This window comes from Anomaloglossus baeobatrachus, chromosome 6, assembly GCF_048569485.1.
Source record: "Anomaloglossus baeobatrachus isolate aAnoBae1 chromosome 6, aAnoBae1.hap1, whole genome shotgun sequence".
Lineage (NCBI taxonomy): Eukaryota > Metazoa > Chordata > Amphibia > Anura > Aromobatidae > Anomaloglossus > Anomaloglossus baeobatrachus.
The window spans coordinates 62199999-62223331 of NC_134358.1; the positions used below are offsets into that span (position 1 = coordinate 62199999).

The 23333-nt window shown below is 52.1% G+C and overlaps 1 protein-coding gene across 1 annotated transcript in view; it reads right to left on the reverse strand.

The window, feature by feature from the left end:
- The window catches only part of EBAG9 (estrogen receptor binding site associated antigen 9), a 55748-nt gene that overhangs the window by 3627 nt on the left and 28788 nt on the right, over positions 1–23333 (reverse strand). Inside the window, exons 5-7 of the mRNA XM_075316214.1 lie at positions 12890–13039; positions 10340–10447; positions 6920–7011 (exon numbers count right to left, since the gene is read on the reverse strand). Coding sequence (XP_075172329.1) covers positions 6920–7011; positions 10340–10447; positions 12890–13039 — 350 coding nt within the window. The remainder of the gene's footprint in view (positions 1–6919; positions 7012–10339; positions 10448–12889; positions 13040–23333) is intronic.

The following is a 23333-nucleotide window of genomic DNA, read 5'->3' on the forward strand; positions in this document are numbered from 1 at the left end:
ACGGCCCTTGGGACAGTAAGTCTGGTCGGTCTGGTAGTGCCGACGGTTGGCCGACCGTGAGATGCCACAGATCCGGATACCACGCCCTCCTTGGCCAGTCTGGGGCGACGAGTATGACGCGGCTGCAGTCGGATCTGATCTTGCGTAGCACTCTGGGCAAGAGTGCCAGAGGTGGAAACACATAAGGGAGCCGGAACTGCGACCAATCTTGCACTAAGGCGTCTGCCGCCAGAGCTCTGTGATCGCGAGACCGTGCTATGAAGGTTGGGACCTTGTTGTTGTGCCTGGACGCCATTAGGTCGACGTCCGGCCTTCCCCAGCGGCTACAGATTTCCTGAAACACGTCCGGGTGAAGGGACCATTCCCCTGCGTCCATGCCCTGGCGGCTGAGGAAGTCTGCTTCCCAGTTTTCTACGCCGGGGATGTGAACTGCGGATACGGTGGAGGCCGTGGCTTCCACCCACATCAGAATCCGCCGGACTTCCTGGAAGGCTTGCCGACTGCGTGTCCCTCCTTGGTGATTGATGTATGCCACCGCTGTGGAGTTGTCCGACTGAATTCGGATCTGCTTTCCTTCCAGCCACTGCTGGAAGGCTAGTAGGGCAAGATACACTGCTCTGATTTCCAGAACATGGATCTGAAGGGTGGACTCCTGCTGAGTCCACGTACCCTGAGCCCTGTGGTGGAGAAAAACTGCTCCCCACCCTGACAGACTCGCGTCTGTCGTGACTACCGCCCAAGACGGTGGTAGGAAGGATCTTTCCTGTGATAATGAGGTGGGAAGAGGCCACCATTGCAGAGAGTCCTTCTGTGAAAAGGATACTTTCCTGTTCAGGGATGTTGACTTCCCGTCCCATTGGCGGAGAATGTCCCAATAAGAGGACGCAGATGAAACTGCGCAAACGGAACCGTCCCATTGCCGCCACCAACTTCCCGAGGAAGTGCATGAGGCGTCTTAAGGAGTGCGACTGACCTTGACGGAGAGTCTGCACCCCAGTCTGTAGTGACCGCTGCTTGTCCAGCGGAAGCTTCACTAGCGCTGAAAGGGTATGAAACACCATGCCAAGATACGTTAGTGATTGGGTCGGTGACAGGTTTGACTTTGAGAAGTCGATGATCCACCCGAACGTCTGGAGAGTCTCCAGCGCAACATTCAGGCTGAGTTGGCATGCCTCTTGAGAGGGTGCCTTGACAAGTAGATCGTCCAAGTAAGGGATCACAGAGTGTCCCTGTGAGTGCAAGACTGCTACCACTGCCGCCATGACCTTGGTGAACACCCGTGGGGCTGTCGCCAGACCGAATGGCAGAGCTACGAACTGAAGATGGTCGTCTCCCATCACGAAACGTAGAAAACATTGGTGCTCTGTAGCAATCGGCACGTGGAGATAAGCATCTTTGATGTCTATTGATGCTAGGAAATATCCTTGAGACATTGAGGCAATGACGGAGCGGAGGGTTTCATCCGGAACCGCCTGGCCTCCACGTGCTTGTTGAGCAGTTTTAGGTCCAGAACGGAACGGGAAGAGCCATCGTTTTTTGGCACCACAACCAGATTGGAGGAAAACCGTGTCTTGTTCCTGAAGAGGAACAGGGATTACCACTCCTTCTGCCTGCAGAAGAGCATCGGCTCGGTGGGGAGGTGGGGACGTTCTGAAGAATCGAGTCGGAGGACGAGAACAGAACCCTGTCCTGTGCACGTGGGCACAATGTCCCTCACCCACCGGGCTGTGACCTGTGGCAGCTAAATGTCGCAAAGGCGAGCGAGTCTGCCATCAACCGCGGATGCGGAGAGATGAGAGAGCTGAGAGTCATGAGGAGACCGCCTTGGTAGCGGTTCCTCCGGCTGCCTTCCTTGGGCGTGATTGAGCCCCCGGAAACTGAGCCCCTCTGAGGCTTTTCAGCTCTTTTGGACGAGGACAATTGGGACCTGCCCGAGCTTGGGAAGGACCGAAACCTCGACTGTCCTTCCAGGACAGCATTAATAGGGTAAGTCGCAATGCAGACATTGCGAGGTTACGGACGCCCCTGCGGCACAAATGTACATATGCTCAAGACCAGCTGTGCAAGAACAGCTGAAAAGCTTAGGGTGCCCATACGGCTGTAAATGCCGGAGCAACCGACACGCCGATAGCCTCATAGACAGATTTCAACCAGAGTCCATCTGTCTGGCATCTTTAAGTGAAGTCCCATCTCCACTGCAACTATAGCTCTAGCCGCAAGCCTGGAGATTGGAGAATCCACCTTTGGACCCTGGGTCCCACGCTTGACCACGTCAGGGGGAAAAGGATAACGTGTATCCTTAATACGTTTGGAGAAAACGCTTATCTGGTAAGCGTGGTGTTCCTGGACTGCTTCTCTGAAGTCAGCGTGGCCAGAAAAATACTCAATCTACGTTTGAGCTACTGAAAAGGGACTTCTCCTGCTGTGAAGCTGACTCCTCCGCTGGGGGAGCTGAGGGAGAAAGATCCAACATTCCATTGATGGACGCTATAGGATCATTCCTTATGGCGTCACCATCCGGTGTATCCGGATTGAGAGCGTTGTCAGGATCAAAGTCCTGATCAGCTACGTCTGCCCCATCATACAGAGAGCCTCCTGGGACCCCCCCCGGAGCACCGATTTTATTCCCAATGAGGGTGGCCAGGGAGCAATGATCCAGATTGCCCATGGCCTGTCCGGACTGCAAGTCTCTATCCCATTGCAACTCCATCCCTGTCCTTGGACAGGGTTGACAGGTGGTTCCTTTGGCCACGTCTAGTAGAGACCCCGGCTGACCAAGTGCTCCAGGGGAGCATTGCACACAATGGGGTTCAGTGCCGTGGAACAGTATCACATGCAGTAAAAACAGCATCGAAAGCTTGAGTTGCTTATATGCTGCTGCTGACTAGCCATCTAGGACATAGCCAAGAATGGCGACCGTACAATGCAATGTATAGTATACCAGCATAAAGTACAATGAACACTGCAGCACATGCAATACAAGCAGCATAGAAGCCTGTGCCTTGGCACCCCTGCTTTTCTGCTGCTGTAGACTAGCCATCTAGGGGAATATAGCCCAGAATATCGACCATACAGTGCAATGTATAGCATACAAGCATAAGTACAAATGAACACTGCAACCCCTGCAATACAAGCAGCATAGAAAAAACCTGTGCCTCAGCACCCCTGCTTTTCTGCTGCTGTAATCTAGTCATTCTAGGCGAAAATAGCCCAGACTAGCGACCGTACAGTGCAGTGTATAGCATACAAGCATAAATACACATGAACACTTCAGTACATGCAATACAAGCAGCATAGAAAGCCTGTGCCTTAGCACCCCTGCTTTCCTGCTGCTGATGTGTCGCCATCTAAGAGGGCATATAGCCAAAAATAGCGACCTATGCAGTGTAAGCATAAAAATACCAATGGACAACTGCGGTATTTAGTGGGGTCAGCACTTCAGGTGCCGCTTACCGCCCGCCTATAAGCGGGTGTGTGGTCGCCCTAGTCCTGTGCCTGGTCGCCCAGAGTCCGATCTCTCAGCTCGGACTGCAGGAATGGCTGCCGGCGTCCTTCTCCCGCTCGTGTGAGTAGGGGGCGGGCCGTGGGCGTGCCCCCAAGTCAGAGCGGGAAACCGGCGTCCCACAGTGTCCAGTGAGAGGGCTGGAGCATGCAAATAAGGCTCCAGCCCTCGGCGCTGCTGATTGTACAGCGTCTCTCCCCTACCCTGATTGACAGGGTGGGGGCGGGAACGAAGCGGAGCTAGGCCGCAAAAGCCGGGGACTGGATTTATAAGCGCCGCCGCCGTAAAAGCGCGGTCGGCGCTAAGTCCCCGGCGCACTACAAGTCACAGCCGCACCGCCGCTCCCGGAGCGTCCGGCGCGGTAGTTCCCCATACATAAAGTCACTCAGCTAGGCTGTAGTGACTGTAACCCTTTACTGTCCCCGGCGCACTAGCACACCCAGCAAGTCTGGAGTGTGCTGTGCCTGTGTGTACGGGGACACAGAGTACCTGAATGGTGCAGGGCCATGTCCCTGAACGGTACCCAGCTCCGTATCCAGCAGGTTCAATGGGTCTGTGGATGGAGCCCGGCCTCAGGGCTTTGGGGCCGGTAAGATCCCACTTCCTCAGAGCCCCTCAGGGGGATGTGGAAGGAAAACAGCATGTGGGCTCCAGCCGCCGTACCAGCAATAGGTACCTCAACCTTACAAACCACAAGTGGGGTGAGAAGGGAGCATGCTGGGGGCCCTATATGGGCCCTCTTTTCTTCCATCCGATATAGTCAGCAGCTACTGCTGACTAAACAGTGGAGCTATGCGTGGATGTCTGACCTCCTTCGCACAAAGCAGAAAACTGGTGAGCCAGTGATCCCACTGGGGGTGTATAGCCAGAAGGGGAGGGGCCTTACACTTTTTAGTGTAATGCTTTGTGTGGCCTCCGGAGGCAGTAGCTATACACCCAATCGTCTGGGTCTCCCAATGGAGCGCCGAAGAAAAAACGGTTGCGTTTTTCTGCAGAGCGCCGTATTGTGCCGCACGGCAAAAACCGGATGTGTGAAAGCAGCCTGAGTCCAGCCATGTTGGAAGGGGGTTCTGGGAAAATGCAAGGGTAGCGGAGCAATGAACCCCTCTCAAGTTTGAGGCCCGGTACGGTTCAGTGGTCTCATGCACCCCCCAGGCCTATCCAGGGCTGAGACATGGCAGCACCAGGGGCTGACAGTCCAGCTGGGATCCGTCGCTGTGCAGCACGTAGGAGGTGTATTGTGAGATATATTCTATTTTGTGCCCTGGGTAATCACTATTTCCCACAATAGTCTGTAAAGACAATCCAAAGTCAGGAACCCGAGAGCTCAAAGAACACCGCACTGAATGCCGGGCTGGATGTGACTGGAGGAGAGCGGGCCTGGCCTGGAAAATGGGCACATGAGGTATTGTCCAAAGAAGAGACAACAAAACCTTAAAAAGAAGGGTTCTCATCTCTTCTTGCATTTTTTAAAAGGGAATCTATCACTAGAATCACCCTCCCTGAGCTGTCTATCTGGGCATGCAGACCACAGAAAGCTGAATAACATGATACCTTCATAATTGCAATCCAATGTCTTATTCCAGAGAAATCCATGTTTTTCTTAATATGCAAATGGCCTTTAAATCTATGGGCCAGATAAAGATCTCCCTAAAAATCTGCCTCCAGAGCCCATTGTAAATGAAAGGGGGTGTTACCAGTGTGAGTATGTAGAGCAGGAGAGCAGACTGTCAGTTATTACATGTCTCACACTGATAAGACCCCCCCCCCCCTTTCAAGATGTGGAAGCAGATTCTCAGTGAGATCTATGTCTGGCCCATAGATCCAAACCGCTCATTTACTTATTAAGAAAAACATGGATTTCTCTGGAATAAGATATCCGATCTCAGATGTCAAGGTAACATTTTGTTCAGTATCCTATGACATGCATGCCCGTGCAGACAGCTGAGGAGGGTCGCTCCTACTTGCAGATACATTTTGTAATGGGATTAATTACCCCATTTTGCGGTCTTCATGCATAAAGTAGATGCTGATGGGGGCATAGGTCCGTACTTCAGATCTCGTGTACAGATCTCCCATCTGAGAGTGCAGGGAGAGCGGTTGGTGCAGTGCGTGCCCCCGCGCTGTATGCAGCAGCCATACTGAGGAGCGTGTTCCTCTATATACCCCATACACAGTAGTGAACATGCTACTACCGCACTTGTCATTGGGGACAAGACTGCCCTTCTTAATTACTGACAAGTGCTCCTCTATAGCGCTCTTCATTTGGGGAGTGTTGTGCACACCCAGCTCTCCTCTTACTATGGCTGCTATACAGTGTATCCACCCATATCCTGTCCACCGCCATTAACTTGCGAATGGCGGCAGCTATAGGCATAGAAGTGGTGTCTAGGTATAGTAAAGTAGCCATGCGCTACGCAATGAAACCACCTATAGCGCCACCTGGTGGAAAACGGAGTCAGCATTTTTATATTGAATATGGAACGAGATAAAGAAAAAAAGTGAATTACAAAGTTGTAGGGCATTATCAATTCAATACGAATCGCCACCTTGCATACAGAAATGCTATGATTAGAATGTGTAAAACTCACAAGGCTGCGGACGTGAAGCGATACCTCATGGAGACCTTCCTACAAGTCATTGGGTATGGTGGCTGTGTGGAGTGGCCTCCACGCTCACCTGACCTGACCCCATTGGACTTCTTTCTGTGAGGTCACATCAAACAGCAGGTGTATGCGACCCCTCCACCAACATTGCAGGACCTACAACGACGTATCACAGATGCTTGTGCAAACGTGTCACCTACCATATTGCAAAACGTTCAGCAAGATACAGTATGCTGTGCAGAGGCCAGATGTGCATTGCAGCTGACGGGGCCACTTTGAGCATCAAAGTTAAATGAGCGAAATTTACATGACCAGCATTCAATGTTTTGGGGGGTCATGGGTTTCATATCATAGCATTTCTGTATGCAAGGTGTCGATTCGTAGTGAATTGATGATGCCCTACAACTTTGTAATTCACTTTTTTTCTTTATCTCCTGTTTGAGATAAAAATGCTAACTCTGTTGTATAGTAAAGTAGCACATGGCTACTTTACTATACCTAGACACCACTTCTATGCCTATAGCTGCCACCGTTCTCAGGTTACTGGAGGTGCACAGGATATGGGTGTACACACTATATACAAGGACAGCGGACGTTGTGCAGACGTACGGATCCGGCACACAACACTTCATTTTGGTGCCATCATAGAGAAAATAGATGGAGAATTTAACCTCATTACAAGATTTATTTAAATTACATTTCAGTCTTAAAAATGAAAAAAAAAAAATATATATAAATTTAGCATGTACAAACATTATAGGCCAAGTGCACATTATCCGGTGTGTGACGGACATTATTAATGAGTAATTACCGTAGAACTTCTTCCGCCTGCCACGCAGCGTCCTCCTCTTCCTCCCAAGCATTGGAATTTTCTTGCCATGTTTCTAAATCGCCCAATTCTGCCTAAAAATACATGAATAAAGAAAAGTAAAAAGGCAGCATGTGATTGCGCGAGTGCGATCCAGACATGGGTAAAGGGCAGCCCCTCGATCAGCGCACTGTCCGGCCCCCTGGGTACATGCCCCATCTCTCTCACTGGTGATTGACCGCACAGGCTTGCCGTTGCTTTCTCTGCAGACAGAGCCGTCAATCACCAATTGAGCGGAGCAGCTCACAGAGTCTCAGCCACACCCAGGGTGCACCGAGCAGCTCCCCCCGAGTCTCTCAGCCACACCCAGGGTGCACCGAGCAGCTCCACCGAGTCTCTCAGCCACACCCAGGGTGCACCGAGCAGCTCCCCCGAGTCTCTCAGCCACACCCAGGGTGCACCGAGCAGCTCCCCCCGAGTCTCTCAGCCACACACAGATAGCAGCGAGCAGCTCCACTGAGTCTCTCAGCCACACCCAGGGTGCACCGAGCAGCTCCACCGAGTCTCTCAGCCACACCCAGGGTGCACCGAGCAGCTCCCCCGAGTCTCTCAGCCACACACAGATAGCAGCGAGCAGCTCCACCGAGTCTCTCAGCCACACCCAGGGTGCACCGAGCAGCTCCCCCGAGTCTCTCAGCCACACCCAGGGTGCACCGAGCAGCTTCACCGAGTCTCTCAGCCACACCCAGGGTGCAGCGAGCAGCTCCACCGAGTCTCTCAGCCACACCCAGGGGTGCAGCGAGCAGCTCCCCCGAGTCTCTCAGCCACACCCAGGGTGCAGCGAGCAGCTTCACAGAGTCTCTCAGCCACACCCAGGGTGCAGCGAGCAGCTCCACCGAGTCTCTCAGCCACACCCAGGGTGCACCGAGCAGCTCCACCGAGTCTCTCAGCCACACCCAGGGGTGCAGCGAGCAGCTCCCCCGAGTCTCTCAGCCACACCCAGGGTGCACCGAGCAGCTCCACCGAGTCTCTCAGCCACACCCAGGGGTGCAGCGAGCAGCTCCCCCGAGTCTCTCAGCCACACCCAGGGTGCACTGAGCAGCTCCACCGAGTCTCTCAGCCACACCCAGGGGTGCAGCGAGCAGCTCCACAGAGTCTCTCAGCCACACCCAGGGGTGCAGCGAGCAGCTCCACCGAGTCTCTCAGCCACACCCAGGGGTGCAGCGAGCAGCTCCACCGAGTCTCTCAGCCACACCCAGGGGTGCAGCCAGCAGCTCCACCGAGTCTCAGCCACACCCAGGGGTGCACCGAGCAGCTCCACCGAGTCTCTCAGCCACACCCAGGGTGTAGCGAGCAGCTCCCCCGAGTCTCTCAGCCACACCCAGGGTGCAGCGAGCAGCTCCACCGAGTCTCTCAGCCACACCCAGGGTGCAGCGAGCAGCTCCCCCGAGTCTCTCAGCCACACCCAGGGTGCAGCGAGCAGCTCCACCGAGTCTCTCAGCCACACCCAGGGTGCAGCGAGCAGCTCCCCCGAGTCGCTCAGCCACACACAGATAGCAGCGAGCAGCTCCACCGAGTCTCTCAGCCACACCCATGGTGCACCGAGCAGCTCCACCGAGTCTCAGCCACACACCCAGGGGTGCACCGAGCAGCTCCACCGAGTCTCTCAGCCACACCCAGGGGTGCACCGAGCAGCTCCACCGAGTCTCTCAGCCACACCCAGGGGTGCACCGAGCAGCTCCACCGAGTCTCTCAGCCACACCCAGGGTGCAGCGAGCAGCTCCACCGAGTCTCTCAGCCACACCCAGGGGTGCAGCGAGCAGCTCCACCGAGTCTCTCAGCCACACCCAGGGGTGCACCGAGCAGCTCCACCGAGTCTCTCAGCCACACCCAGGGTGCAGCGAGCAGCTCCACAGAGTCTCTCAGCCACACCCAGGGGTGCAGCGAGCAGCTCCACCGAGTCTCTCAGCCACACCCAGGATGCAGCTCCACCGAGTCTCTCGGCCACACCCAGGGGTGCACCGAGCAGCTCCACCGAGTCTCTCGGCCACACTCTGGGTGCAGTGAGCAGCCCAGTTAGCATTTCTGACTACACTTTAATTTCTGTGGCACAGGAGCTGCAATTAGAATAAAAGTGTGCTATTTATCGAGCCTATATCCTCTACAAGGCTGTGTATAGTTTGTACCGAGAGTCTCCCTTTAACCCCTTCACAATAAACAACATACAGTTACGTCCTGTGTCATGTTCATTCATTTGCTGAGTGTTTGCACGCCGTGCCCACATCTTTCCTGGCAGATGATGGCTGCCATCTGATTGTAGCAGCTCGGTTGGAGTGGAGCTATGTCAGTGGTTGTTAACCTGTCAAATGCTATCAATCTCTGACAGAATCATTTAATGCACCAAGAGAGGGTGCAAGTCATTCTACATGCCCATTGGTGCGCCCGAGACGTGATTGCAGGGTGGAGATTGTTTGCCACTACAGCCGGGGGGCTGCTGAAGACCCAGTGTGCTTGTTATTCTCCTGTGAAAGCCAGCATTTAGCTGGTGTTCATATTAGACTAATTTTTTCTATACAAGCAGTGCTGTAGCTTCATTATATTATATATATATATATATATATATATATATATATATATATATATATATATATATATATATATATATATATATATATATATATATATATATATATAAATATTATATAGCTGCAGAGGTTACAGGGGTGGGGTGGGGGGTCTCCCTGTCAGAGCGACCATATGCTGCACACTGCATCAGACTGGTCTGCATGGCTGTCATCCCAGAAGGAAGACTCTTCTAAAGATGATGCACAAGAAAGCTGCAAACAGTTTGCTGAAGGCAAGCAAACTAAGGCCATGGATTACTGGGGCAATGTCCTATAGTCTGATTAGATCAAAAACCACTTATTTGGTTTAGATGGTGCCAAGCATTTATGGCAAAAACCAGGTGCGGAGCACAAAGACAGTGAGCCCTGCCTACAGTCAGGCATGGTGGTGGGAGTATCATGGTTTGGGGCTGCACGAGTGCTGCCGGCTGTGGGGAGCTACAGTTCATTGAGGGATCCATGAATGCCAACATGTACTGTGACATACTGAAGCAGAGCACGATACCCTCCCTTCATATGCCAACATGATAATCCTGAACACATCTCCAAGACCACCACTGCCTTGCTAAAGAAACTGAGGGTAAAGGTGCTGGACCGGGGCCAAGTGTCTACAGACCTAAGCCCTGTTGAACATTTGTGGGGCCTCCTCCAATGGAAGGTGTTGTCTCATAAGATAATAAAATATTTACAAAAATGTGAGGGTGTACTCCGTTTTGTAACATACTGTAACAAGCCCGGCCTCACACATACATAATCTGAGCAGATAGGTAGAACTTCTGCCATCTCATTACATACTCACAGATTGCACAAAAGGGATGATATCCTGCGTGGCCGCCAGTCTGCTGGAGAATGCTATGCTGCCATCTGCAAGGTTATAATTGATCGGCTCCCTCTTCTTTACAATGATCTGCAGACAAACGCCAGAAAGGAGATCAAAAGCTGCAGAACGTGGCGAGTACACAGCCATTATTTCCACGTACGCGCTGGCCTCAGACGTGTGTACATCGCCACCTGCTGTCAAGATAAAGAAATGCACTCAAGGCGGCCAATGGCGATTTAACCATTCAATTACCAGTGATTTAGCAGAGCCGAGTGCTTCGCACACTGATACCTTCAGATTTGTGGGCTCAGCACAATATATATTACATTTGGAGACTAAAGCTGCATTTACTCCTGTGTGAGCCATAAAATAATATAGGCGTAATTAAAATCTAAAATTATATATATATATATATATATATATATATATATATATATATATATATATAACATATATACACATACTCCAACCATGATCCTGCAGTCGCAGCAGAACAGACATTTCCCACATAATTACAATCTGATAATGTGATATATATAATATAAATAATATAAGTGTGTGTGTGTATATGTATATGTATACGTATGCATATACATATACATATATATATATACACACACACATATATATATACACACACACACACACACTTACATATATTATACATATATACACATACTCCAACCATGATCCTGCAGTCGCAGCAGAACAGACATTTCCCACATAATTACAATCTGATAATCTGATATATATAATCACATTATCAGATTGTAATTATGTGGGAAATGTCTGTTCTGCTGCGATTGCAGGATCAAGGTTGGATTATATATATACACCGTATTTTTCGCTTTATAAGACGCACTTTTGTTCCCCCAAATTTTGGGGGAAAGTAGGGGGTGCGTCTTATAAACCGAATATACGGGGGGGGGGGTGTATATAAAATATATATATATATATATAATGGCAGGGAAAGCTGTGAGCGGCAGCGTTAGATCTCCTGCTCCCGCTCATATAATATGCACAGCCGCTGTCCAGCAGTGTGGTGCTGAAGCTGCATCATGCTGAGGGGCTGGGGCAGCGGGGCATATTATATCTGCCTGCGCTCTCCTTTGATCGCACATGCCCCCCTGTGTTAGATATGGCCCCCATGCTGCTGCCCATAGTAAAATAAAAAAAACTTTACTCACCTCCTCCAGCCAGGATCTCCGGTCTCCTGCTGCTGTTGTCTGTGATAAAGGCATGCAGAGATGATATCACTCTGCTGTGCCAATCACATGACCGGCAGCAAGAACCAGGAAGAAGGAAGCCGGAGCGCAACTGCGAGGAGGGAGACACGAGGAGGACAGCGCTGAGAAGGTAAGGAAAGAGTGTTTTATTTTATTATGGGCAGCAGCATGGGGCCATATCAAACACAAAGATGTGCCATCTATAGGGGCCATGGGCAGCACAGGGGGACGTGTCCCAGCACAAGGGGGCTATATTCAATATAAGGGGGCCATATCCAGATTAAGGGGGGACTAATTTTAGGATGGGAGGCTATGAGGGACATATATCCTATATGATTTATTAGACGGACACTGGCATTATAAGATGGACCCCATTTAACATTAAAAAAAAAAAAAATCTCTTTTCCTTCACCAAATTTGGGGGTGCGTCTTATAATCAGGTGCGTCTTATAAAGCGAAATATACGGTTTATTTTTTTTTACCATTGGATTTGCCTATTGGAGTCAAACAAGCTACCATATTTTTTCCGGTTTGGCTTACCATGGCAGCAGTGGTGGCGCAGGGTCGGCGATACTCCATTGATCTGTGGGCGAAATGCGTGCTGCTTTGAATCTCCCGCAGAGATTGACTTCAAGAAAATGGCCGCAGAAGCAGTGCATGTGCAGATAGGACTCTGCGGCCATTTTCTTGAAGTATATCACATCAATCCGCACACGCACCACCTCTGCAGCCATTTTCTTGAAGTCCATCTAGCCAACTACGGGCGATGGAAAGGAGCCTGCTGGCAGATCAATGGTCCTTGCTGCCGCGACACCCTACGAGCCCGCAGTATTGCCGACCCTCTGCTGTGCTGCACACTGACCCTCTTGAGCCGTGACACCACCCTCTTCTAAGTTTGCCGGCAGATCAATGGTGCCCCACGCCGTGACAACTCACAAGCGCGCCATATCGCTGACCCTCTACACTCTGACCCTCTTGAGCCGCGACACTCCCTCCTCTGAGCCCGCAGCATCACCTACCCTGCCTCCTGTGACCTTCCTGAGCAGCTCCCCCTGGTGAGTTAATATAAGACACTAAGATTATAAGATGGACCCTCAATTTAACAGTAAAAATTATTTTTTTTTTACCATTTTCCTCCTTCAAATTTGGGGTGCATCTTATAATCCGATGCAGTCTTATAAAACGGAAAACACGGTAAACGACTAAAGCTACTGGAGACCTTGGACTGTCCAGAAGACATTGGTAAAGCAGCGGGTCAGATGGCAGCAGTGTCAATGTACCACTGTGTAGAGCGTGCACTCACTTTCTGGGTTTTCCTGATGGTTGGCGTCATGTCTTTGAAGTAATCGGGCTCATCTTGCTCCCCGGAGTTTTGTGTGGCCAGGGTCCCATTCCCACCTTCGATCTTCACACTTGTGGGAACTTCGTCATCCCAAGAACTCCACTCCTCCACCTAAAAGAGACGTACGCGAGAATGGAGATTAGCGCCAACATTGTACAACATTAGCCCCGCTTTCTCACGCTTTTTATTGTGTGTGGGGGGGGGGGGGAGGGGTATTGTTATTTTTGCCCCAAATTCAGAAGGGCTTTTGTGCCTTTTTTTACTCTTATTTTTTCACCCCGCATCAGTTTGGGGTTGACTCAAGGTATTTGTGGTTTTCCATATTTGGATATTGTTGACCAATTCAACAATTGTGGCTGCGGTAAAAGTTTTGTGCCTTTTGTGGAGTGGAAAAGAAGGGAATTTTGTTACTTACCGTAAATTCCTTTTCTTCTAGCTCCAATTGGGAGACCCAGACGATTGGGTGTATAGCTACTGCCTCCGGAGGCCACACAAAGCATTACACTAAAAAGTGTAAGGCCCCTCCCCTTCTGGCTATACACCCCCCGTGGGATCACGGGCTGCTCAGTTTTAGTGCCAAAGCAAGAAGGAGGAAAGCCAATAACTGGTTTAAACAAATTCAATCCGAAGAACATCGGAGAACTGAAAACCGTTCAACATGAACAACATGTGTACCCGAAAAAACCAAAAATCCCGAAGGAAACAGGGCGGGTGCTGGGTCTCCCAATTGGAGCTAGAAGAAAAGGAATTTACGGTAAGTAACAAAATTCCCTTCTTCTTCGGCGCTCCATTGGGAGACCCAGACGATTGGGACGTCCAAAAGCAGTCCCTGGGTGGGTAAATTAATACCTCATGTTAGAGCTGCAAAAACAGCCCTTCCCTACGAGGAGGCAACCGCCGCCTGTAGGACTCTTCTACCTAGGCTGGCGTCCGCCGAAGCATAGGTATGCACCTGATAATGTTTGGTGAAAGTGTGCAGACTCGACCAGGTAGCTGCCTGGCACACCTGTTGAGCCGTAGCCTGGTGTCGTAATGCCCAGGACGCACCCACGGCTCTGGTAGAATGGGCCTTCAGCCCTGAAGGAACCGGAAGCCCGGCAGAACGGTAGGCTTCAAGGATTGGTTCCTTGATCCATCGAGCCAGGGTGGATTTGGAAGCCTGCAACCCTTTGCGCTGACCAGCGACAATGACAAAGAGTGCGTCCGAGCGGCGCAGGGGTGCCGTGCGGGAAATGTAGATTCTGAGTGCTCTCACCAGATCTAACAAATGTAAATCCTTCTCATACCGATGAACTGGATGAGTACAAAGAGAAGGTAAGGAAATATCCTGATTGAGATGAAAGGAGGATACCACCTTAGGGAGAAACTCCGGGACCGGGCGCAGCACTACCTTGTCCTGGTGAAACACCAGGAAGGGAGCTTTAGAAGACAGCGCTGCCAGTTCGGACACCCTCCGAAGAGACGTGACCGCTACTAAAAAGGCCACTTTCTGTGAGAGTCGAGAAAGTGAAACATCCCTCAGAGGCTCGAAGGGCGGCTTCTGGAGAGCAACTAGTACCCTGTTCAGATCCCATGGGTCTAACGGCCGTTTGTACGGAGGGACGATGTGACGAACCCCCTGCAGGAACGTATGTACCTGAGGAAGTCGTGCTAGCCGCTTTTGAAAAAATACAGATAGCGCTGAGACTTGCCCTTTAAGGGAGCCGAGCAACAAACCTTTTTCCAACCCAGACTGCAGGAAGGAAAGAAACGTAGGCAATGCAAATGGCCAGGGGGACACTCCCTGAGCAGAGCACCAGGATAAGAATATCTTCGACGTTCTGTGGTAGATCTTAGCAGACGTGGGCTTCCTAGCTTGTCTCATGGTGGCAACAACACCTTGAGATAATCCTGAAGACTCTAGGATCCAGGACTCAATGGCCACACAGTCAGGTTCAGGGCCGAAGAATTCAGATGGAAAAACGGCCCTTGTGACAGCAAGTCTGGTCGATCTGGCAGCGCCCACGGTTGTCCGACCGTGAGATGCCACAGATCCGGGTACCACGACCTTCTCGGCCAGTCTGGGGCGACGAGTATGACGCGGCGGCAATCGGACCTGATCTTGCGTAGCACTCTGGGCAAGAGTGCCAGAGGTGGAAACACATAGGGCAGCTGGAACTGCGACCAATCCTGCACTAAGGCGTCTGCCGCCAGAGCTCTGATCGCGAGACCGCGCCATGAAGGCCGGAACCTTGTTGTTGTGCCGAGACGCCATTAGGTCGACGTCCGGCATCCCCCAGCGGCAACAGATCTCCTGAAACACGTCCGGGTGAAGGGACCATTCCCCTGCGTCCATGCCCTGGCGACTGAGAAAGTCTGCTTCCCAGTTTTCTACGCCCGGGATGTGAACTGCGGATATGGTGGATGCTGTGGCTTCCACCCACAGCAGAATCCTCCGGACTTCCTGGAAGGCTTGCCGACTGCGTGTCCCACCTTGGTGGTTGATGTAAGCCACCGCTGTGGAGTTGTCCGACTGAATTCGGATCTGCTTGCCTTCCAGCCACTGCTGGAACGCTTTTAGGGCAAGATACACTGCCCTGATCTCCAGAACATTGATCTGAAGAGTGGACTCCTGCTGAGTCCACGTACCCTGAGCCCTGTGGTGGAGAAAAACTGCTCCCCACCCTGACAGACTCGCGTCTGTCGTGACCACCTCCCAGGAAGGGGGTAGGAAGGACCTTCCCTGTGATAATGAGGTGGGAAGAAGCCACCATTGAAGCGAGTCCTTGGCCGTCTGGGAGAGGAGGACTTTCTTGTCTAAGGACGTCGACCTCCCGTCCCATTGGCGGAGAATGTCCCATTGAAGTGGGCGCAGATGAAACTGGGCAAACGGGACTGCTTCCATTGCTGCCACCATCTTCCCCAGGAAGTGCATGAGGCGTCTTAAGGGGTGCGATTGACCTTGAAGGAGAAACTGCACCCCTGTCTGTAGTGACCGCTGCTTGTCCAGCGGAAGCTTCACTACCGCTGAGAGAGTATGAAACTCCATGCCAAGGTATGTCAGTGATTGTGTCGGTGACAGGTTTGACTTTGAAAAGTTGATGATCCACCCAAAAGTCTGGAGAGTCTCCAGCGCAACGGTTAGGCTGTGTTGGCATGCCTCTTGAGAGGGTGCCTTGACAAGCAGATCGTCTAAGTAAGGGATCACCGAGTGTCCCTGAGAGTGCAAGACTGCTACCACTGCTGCCATGACCTTGGTGAAAACCCGTGGGGCTGTCGCCAGACCGAAGGGCAGAGCTACGAACTGAAGATGGTCGTCTGCTATCACGAAGCGTAGAAAACGCTGGTGCTCTGGAGCAATCGGCACGTGGAGATAAGCATCTTTGATGTCTATTGATGCTAGAAAATCTCCTTGAGACATTGAGGCAATGACGGAGCGGAGGGATTCCATCCGGAACCGCCTGGTTTTTACGTGCTTTTTGAGCAGTTTTAGGTCCAGAACAGGACGGAACGAGCCGTCCTTTTTTGGCACCACAAACAGATTGGAGTAAAAACCTTGACCTCGTTCCTGAAGAGGAACAGGGATCACCACTCCTTCTGCCCTTAGAGAGCATACCGCCTGCAGAAGGGCATCGGTTCGGTCGGGATGTGGGGAAGTTCTGAAGAACCGAGGCGGAGGACGAGAACTGAACTCTATCCTGTACCCGTGAGACAAAACGTCTGTTACCCACCGGTCCTTGACCTGTGGCAGCCAAATGTCGCAAAAGCGGGAGAGTCTGCCACCGACCGATGATGCGGAGGGAGGAGGCCGAAAGTCAGGAGGCAGCCGCCTTGGAAGCGGTTCCTCCTGTTGCTTTCTTTGGGCGTGAGTGAGCCCGCCAGGAATCTGAGCTCCTCTGCTCCTTCTGAGTCCCCTTGGACGAGGAGAATTGGGCCCTGCCCGAGCCTCGAAAGGACCGAAACCTCGACTGTCCTCTCCTCTGTTGAGGTTTGCTTGATCTGGGCTGGGGTAAGGAAGAATCCTTACCCTTGGACTGTTTAATAATTTCAGCCAATTGCTCACCAAACAGTCTGTCACCAGATAATGGCAAACTGGTTAAGCATTTTTTGGAAGCAGAATCTGCTTTCCATTCCTTTAACCACAAGGCTCTGCGCAAAACCACAGAGTTGGCGGACGCCATTGAGGTACGGCTCGTGGAGTCTAGGACCGCATTGATAGCGTAAGTCGCAAACGCAGACATTTGCGAGGTTAAGGACGCCACTTGCGGCACTGATGGACGTATGAGAGAGTCCACCTGCTCCAGACCAGCTGAAATAGCTTGGAGTGCCCACACGGCCGCGAATGCAGGAGCAAACGACGCGCCGATAGCTTCATAGACAGATTTCAACCAAAGGTCCATCTGTCTGTCATTGGCATCTTTTAGTGAAGCCCCATCTTCCACTGCAACTATGGACCTAGCCGCAAGCCTGGAGATTGGGGGGTCCACTTTTGGACACTGGGTCCAGCGTTTGACCACCTCAGAGGGAAAAGGATAACGTGTATCCTTAAGACGTTTGGCGAAACGCTTGTCTGGATAAGTATGGTGTTTCTGGACTGCTTCTCTGAAGTCAGAGTGGTCCAGAAAAGTACTCAATTTACGCTTGGGATACCTGAAATGGAATTTCTCCTGCTGTGCAGCTGCCTCCTCTGCTGAAGGGGCTGGGGGAGAAATATCCAACAGTCTATTGATGGCCGCTATAAGATCATTTACCATAGCGTCACCATCAGGAGTATCCAGATTGAGAGCGGTCTCAGAATTAGGCTCCTGATCAGCCACCTCTGCCTCATCATACAGAGAAGCCTCTCGCTGAGACCCTGACCAGTGTGATGACGTCGAGGGTCTTTCCCAGCGAGCTCGCTTAGGCTGCCTGGGACTGTCGTCCGAGTCAGAGCCTTCAGCCTGTGATGCCTGAGACCCCCTTGTAGCCTGGACTAGTTCCAACTGAGGGGGACCGGGAAACATTGCCTCAACAGTGTCCATGGTCTGAGTGACCGGCCTGGACTGCAAAGTTTCAAGAATTTTTGTCATAGTCACAGACATCTTGTCAGCAAAAACTGCAAACTCTGTCCCCGTCACTGGGGCAGGGTTCACAGGCGTCTCTGCCTGGGCCACTACCACCATAGACTCCGGCTGACGAAGTGGCACAGGGACCGAACATTGCACACAATGGGGGTCAGTGGAACCTGCCGGTAGATCAGCCCCACATGCGGTACAATCAGCATATAAAGCCTGTGCCTTGGTACCCTTGCTTTTTGCGGATGACATGCTGTTGTCTCCTCAGAGCAATGGGGTATAAGCCAAGCAGCGACCGTACAGTGCAATATATAGGTACAGACAAAAAGTACACTAAATAACACTGCGGCACTAGTGGGGTCAGCAGGTAGGTGCTGCTTACCGCCCGCTTAACAGCGGGTGTGTGCTCGCCAGAATCCCTTGTCTGGGTCTCCCAGGGCTATGTCCGTTCTCCAGCTCAGACTGCATGCAGGAATGGCTGCCAGCGTCCTGTGAAGAGGGGCGGGCCGTGGGCGTGCTGCAGACAAGAGCGGGAAACTGGCGTCCCACTGTGCCGAGTGAGAGGGCTGGAGTATGTAAATAAGACTCCAGCCCTCGGCGCTGAATGATTGTACAGCGTCTCTCCCCTTCCGTGATTGACAGGGTTGGGGGCGGGAACGAAACGGAGCTAGGCCGCAAAAGCCGGGGACTGGATTTATGAGCGCTGCCGTCGTAAAAGCACGGTCAGCGCGAGTCCCCGGCGCACTACAAGTCTCAGCCGCGCCGCCGCTCCAGGGGCGGTCGGCGCGGTAGTTCCCAACACAGAAAGTCACTCAGCTAAGCTGTAGTGACTAAGACCCAGGCGCGCAGCGCTACTGTCCCCGGCGCACTAGCACACCCAGCAACTCTGGCGTGTGTCTGTGCCTGTCTGTACGGGGACACAGAGTACCTGAATGTTGCAGGGCCTTGTCCCTGACGGTACTCAGCTCCGTATCCAGCAGGATCTCCGGGTCTGTGGATGGAGCCCGGCCTCAGAGTCTGGAGGCCGGTAAGATCCCACTTCCCCAGAGCCCTCAGGGGGATGGGGAAGGAAAGCAGCATGTGGGCTCCAGCCTCCGTACCCGCAATGGGTACCTCAACCTTAACAAACACCGCCGACACAGAGTGGGGTGAGAAGGGAGCATGCTGGGGGCCCTAGTATGGGCCCTCTTTTCTTCCATCCGACATAGTCAGCAGCTGCTGCTGACTAAACAGTGGAGCTATGCGTGGATGTCTGACCTCCTTCGCACAAAGCCCAATCGTCTGGGTCTCCCAATGGAGCGCCGAAGAAGAAGGGAATTTTGTTACTTACCGTAAATTCCTTTTCTTCTAGCTCCAATTGGGAGACCCAGCACCCGCCCTGTTTCCTTCGGGATTTTTGGTTTTTTCGGGTACACATGTTGTTCATGTTGAACGGTTTTCAGTTCTCCGATGTTCTTCGGATTGAATTTGTTTAAACCAGTTATTGGCTTTCCTCCTTCTTGCTTTGGCACTAAAACTGAGCAGCCCGTGATCCCACGGGGGGTGTATAGCCAGAAGGGGAGGGGCCTTACACTTTTTAGTGTAATGCTTTGTGTGGCCTCCGGAGGCAGTAGCTATACACCCAATCTGGGTCTCCCAATGGAGCGCCGAAGAAAGTTTATTTTTTCCCCGTAGTTGAAGACCATTCCAAAAAGGAGAAAAGTCAGCCAGAGCATGAAAAATAATGCAGCTGTCAATCTGAGTAAAACACAATCATCGTGAGAGATTTTACCGAATTTGGAGCATATTTTACCTGTAAATAAATATAAAAATACGCGCAATTGATGAATCTGGACCCTTGCTCTTTTCCATCACAATATCCCAACACTGAGAAATAGAAGATGTAAGGGTCACTATAGGTCAGACTGGAGGAGGCAGAAAGGAAGATGGATTCATTGAAGAAATAAGTGATGTCTGCGAGGTAATCGGAGCTTCCCAGAGGCTGAAAATCTGTCCTAGAGGCGTGACGGACCTGGTGCACGGCTCGTTACAGCTATCAGACCTGTTGGGCGACGAGCGACGCTCATGGGCATCCATCACCTGACCAAGACACTTGAGGAGTGGGCTCAGGAGAAAACCTTGAAAATGTTGAATACCCCCTTCCCCTGGTAACAATAAAGTAGTGTAAAGAAGGGAATTTTGTTTACTTACCGTAAATTCCTTTTCTTCTAGCTCCAATTGGGAGACCCAGACAATTGGGTGTATAGCTATGCCTCCGGAGGCCACACAAAGTATTACACTAAAAGTGTAAAGCCCCTCCCCTTCAGCCTATACACCCCCTGTACTGCTACGGGCTCATCAGTTTTGGTGCAAAAGCCAGGAGGAAAAAATTATAAACTGGTTTAAAGTAAATTCAATCCGAAGGAATATCGGAGAACTGAAACCATTTAACATGAACAACATGTGTATACAAAAAACAGGGGCGGGTGCTGGGTCTCCCAATTGGAGCTAGAAGAAAAGGAATTTACGGTAAGTAAACAAAATTCCCTTCTTTGTCGCTCCTAATTGGGAGACCCAGACAATTGGGACGTCCAAAAGCAGTCCCTGGGTGGGTAAATAATACCTCATAATAGAGCCGTAACGGCTCAGTCCTACAGGTGGGCAACTGCCGCCTGAAGGACTCGCCTACCTAGGCTGGCATCTGCCGAAGCATAGGTATGCATCTGATAGTGTTTCGTGAAAGTGTGCAGGCTCGACCAGGTAGTTGCCTGACACATCTGCTGAGCCGTAGCCTGGTGTCGCAAGGCCCAGGACGCTCCCACGGCCCTGGTAGAATGGGCCTTCAGTCCTGAGGGAACCGGAAGCCCCGAGGAACGGTAAGCTTCGAGAATTGGTTCCTTGATCCACCGAGCCAGGGTTGATTTGGAAGCTTGTGTCCCTTTACGCTGGCCAGCGACAAGGACAAAGAGAGCATCGGAGCGGCGCAGGGGCGCCGTACGAGAAATGTAGAGTCTGAGTGCTCTCACCAGATCTAACAAGTGCAAATCCTTTTCACATTGGTGAACTGGATGAGGACAAAACGAGGGTAAGGAGATGTCCTGATTGAGATGAAAAGTGGGCAAGGCAAATGGCCAGGGAGAGAACGCCTGAGCAGAGCACCACGACAGGAATATTTTCCACGTCCTGTGGTAGATCTTGGCGGACGTTGGTTTCCTAGCCTGTCTCATAGTGGCAATGACCTCTTGAGATAATCCTGAAGACGCTAGGATCCAGGACTCAATGGCCACACAGTCAGGTTGTGGGCCGCAGAATTCAGATGGAAAAACGGCCCTTGAGACAGCAAATCTGGTCGGTCTGGCAGTGCCCACGGTTGGCCGACCGTGAGATGCCACAGATCCGGGTACCACGACCTCCTCGGCCAGTCTGGAGCGACGAGGATGGCGCGGCGGCAGTCGGCCCTTATCTTGCGTAACACTCTGGGCAACAGCCAGAGGAAGAAACACATAAGGAAGCTGAAACTGCGACCAATCCTGAACTAAGGCGTCTGCCGCCAGAGCTCTGTGATCTTGAGATCGAGCCATGAATGTTGGGACCTTGTTGTTGTGCCGTGACGCCATTAGGTCGACGTCCGGCATCCCCCAGCGGCAACAGATCTCCTGAAACACGTCCGGGTGAAGGGACCATTCCCCTGCGTCCATGCCCTGGCGACTGAGAAAGTCTGCTTACCAGTTTTCTACGCCCGGGATGTGAACTGCGGATATGGTGGATGCTGTGGCTTCCACCCACAGCAGAATCCTCCGGACTCTTGCTGAGTCCACGTACCCTGAGCCCTGTGGTGGAGAAAAACTGCTCCCCACCCTGACAGGCTCGCGTCTGTCGTGACCACCGCCCAGGATGGGGGTAGGAAGGATTTCCCTTTCGATAATGAGGTGGGAAGAAGCCACCACCGAAGGGAAGCTTTGGTTGCTTGAGAGAGGGAGACGTTCCTGTCTAGGGACGTCGGCCTCCTGTCCCACTTGCGTAGGATGTCCCATTGAAGAGGACGCAGGTGAAACTGCGCGAAAGGGACTGCTTCCATTGCTGCCACCATCTTCCCCAGGAAGTGCATGAGGTGCGTCAAGGGGTGTGACCGACCTTGAAGGAGAGATTATACCCCTGTGTGTAGTGAACGCTGTTTGTCCAGCGGAAGCTTCACTATCGCTGGAAGAGTATGAAACTCCATGCCAAGATATGTCAGTGATTGGACCGGTGTCAGATTTGACTTTGGAAAATTGATGATCCACCCGAAACTCTGGAGAATCTCCAGAGTAACGTTGAGGCTGTGTTGGCATGCCTCTTGAGAGGGTGCCTTGACCAGCAGATCGTCTAAGTAAGGTATCACTGAGTGACCCTGAGAGTGGAGGACCGCAACTACTGTAGCCATGACCTTGGTGACAACCCTTGGGGCTGTCGCCAGGCCGAACGGCAGTGCCGCGAACTGAAGGTGTTCGTCTCCTATGGCGAAGCGCAAGAAGCGCTGATGCTCTGGAGCAATTGGTACGTGGAGATAAGCATCCTTGATATCGATCGATGCTAGGAAATCTCCTTGGGACATTGAGGCGATGACGGAGCGGAGGGATTCCATCCGGAACCGCCTGGTCCTTACGTGTTTGTTGAGCAGTTTTAGGTCCAAAACAGGACGGAAGGACCCATCCTTCTTTGGAACCACAAACAGGTTGGAGTAGAAACCGTGACCCTGTTGCTGAAGAGGAACCGGGACCACCACTCCTTCTGCCTTCAGAATGCCCACCGCCTGCAGAAGAGCCTCGGCTCGCTCGGGAGGCGGAGATGTTCTGAAGAATCGAGTCGGAGGACGAGAGCTGAACTCTATCCTGTAACCGTGAGACAAAATGTCTCACCCAACGGTCTTTTACTTGTGGCAGCCAGGTGTCGCAAAAGCGGGAGAGCCTGCCACCGACCGAGGATGCGGTGTGAGGAGGCCGTAAGTCATGAGGAAGCCGCCTTGGTAGCGGCACCTCCGGCGGTCTTTTTAGGGCGTGATTTAGACCGCCATGCGTCGGCGTTCCTCTGATCCTTCTGAGGCCTTTTGGACGAGGAGAATTGTGACCTGCCCGCACCCCGAAAGGACCGAAACCTCGACTGTCCCCTCCTCTGTTGGGGTGTTTTTGGTTTGGCTTGGGGTAAGGATGTTTCCTTTCCCTTGGATTGTTTGATGATTTCATCCAATCTCTCACCAAACAAACGGTCGCCAGAAAATGGCAAACCAGTTAAGCACTTTTTGGAAGCCGAATCTGCCTTCCAGTCCCGCAGCCACAAGGCCCTGCGTATTACCACCGAATTGGCGGCTGCAACCGCCGTACGGGTCGCAGAGTCCAGGACAGCATTAATAGCGT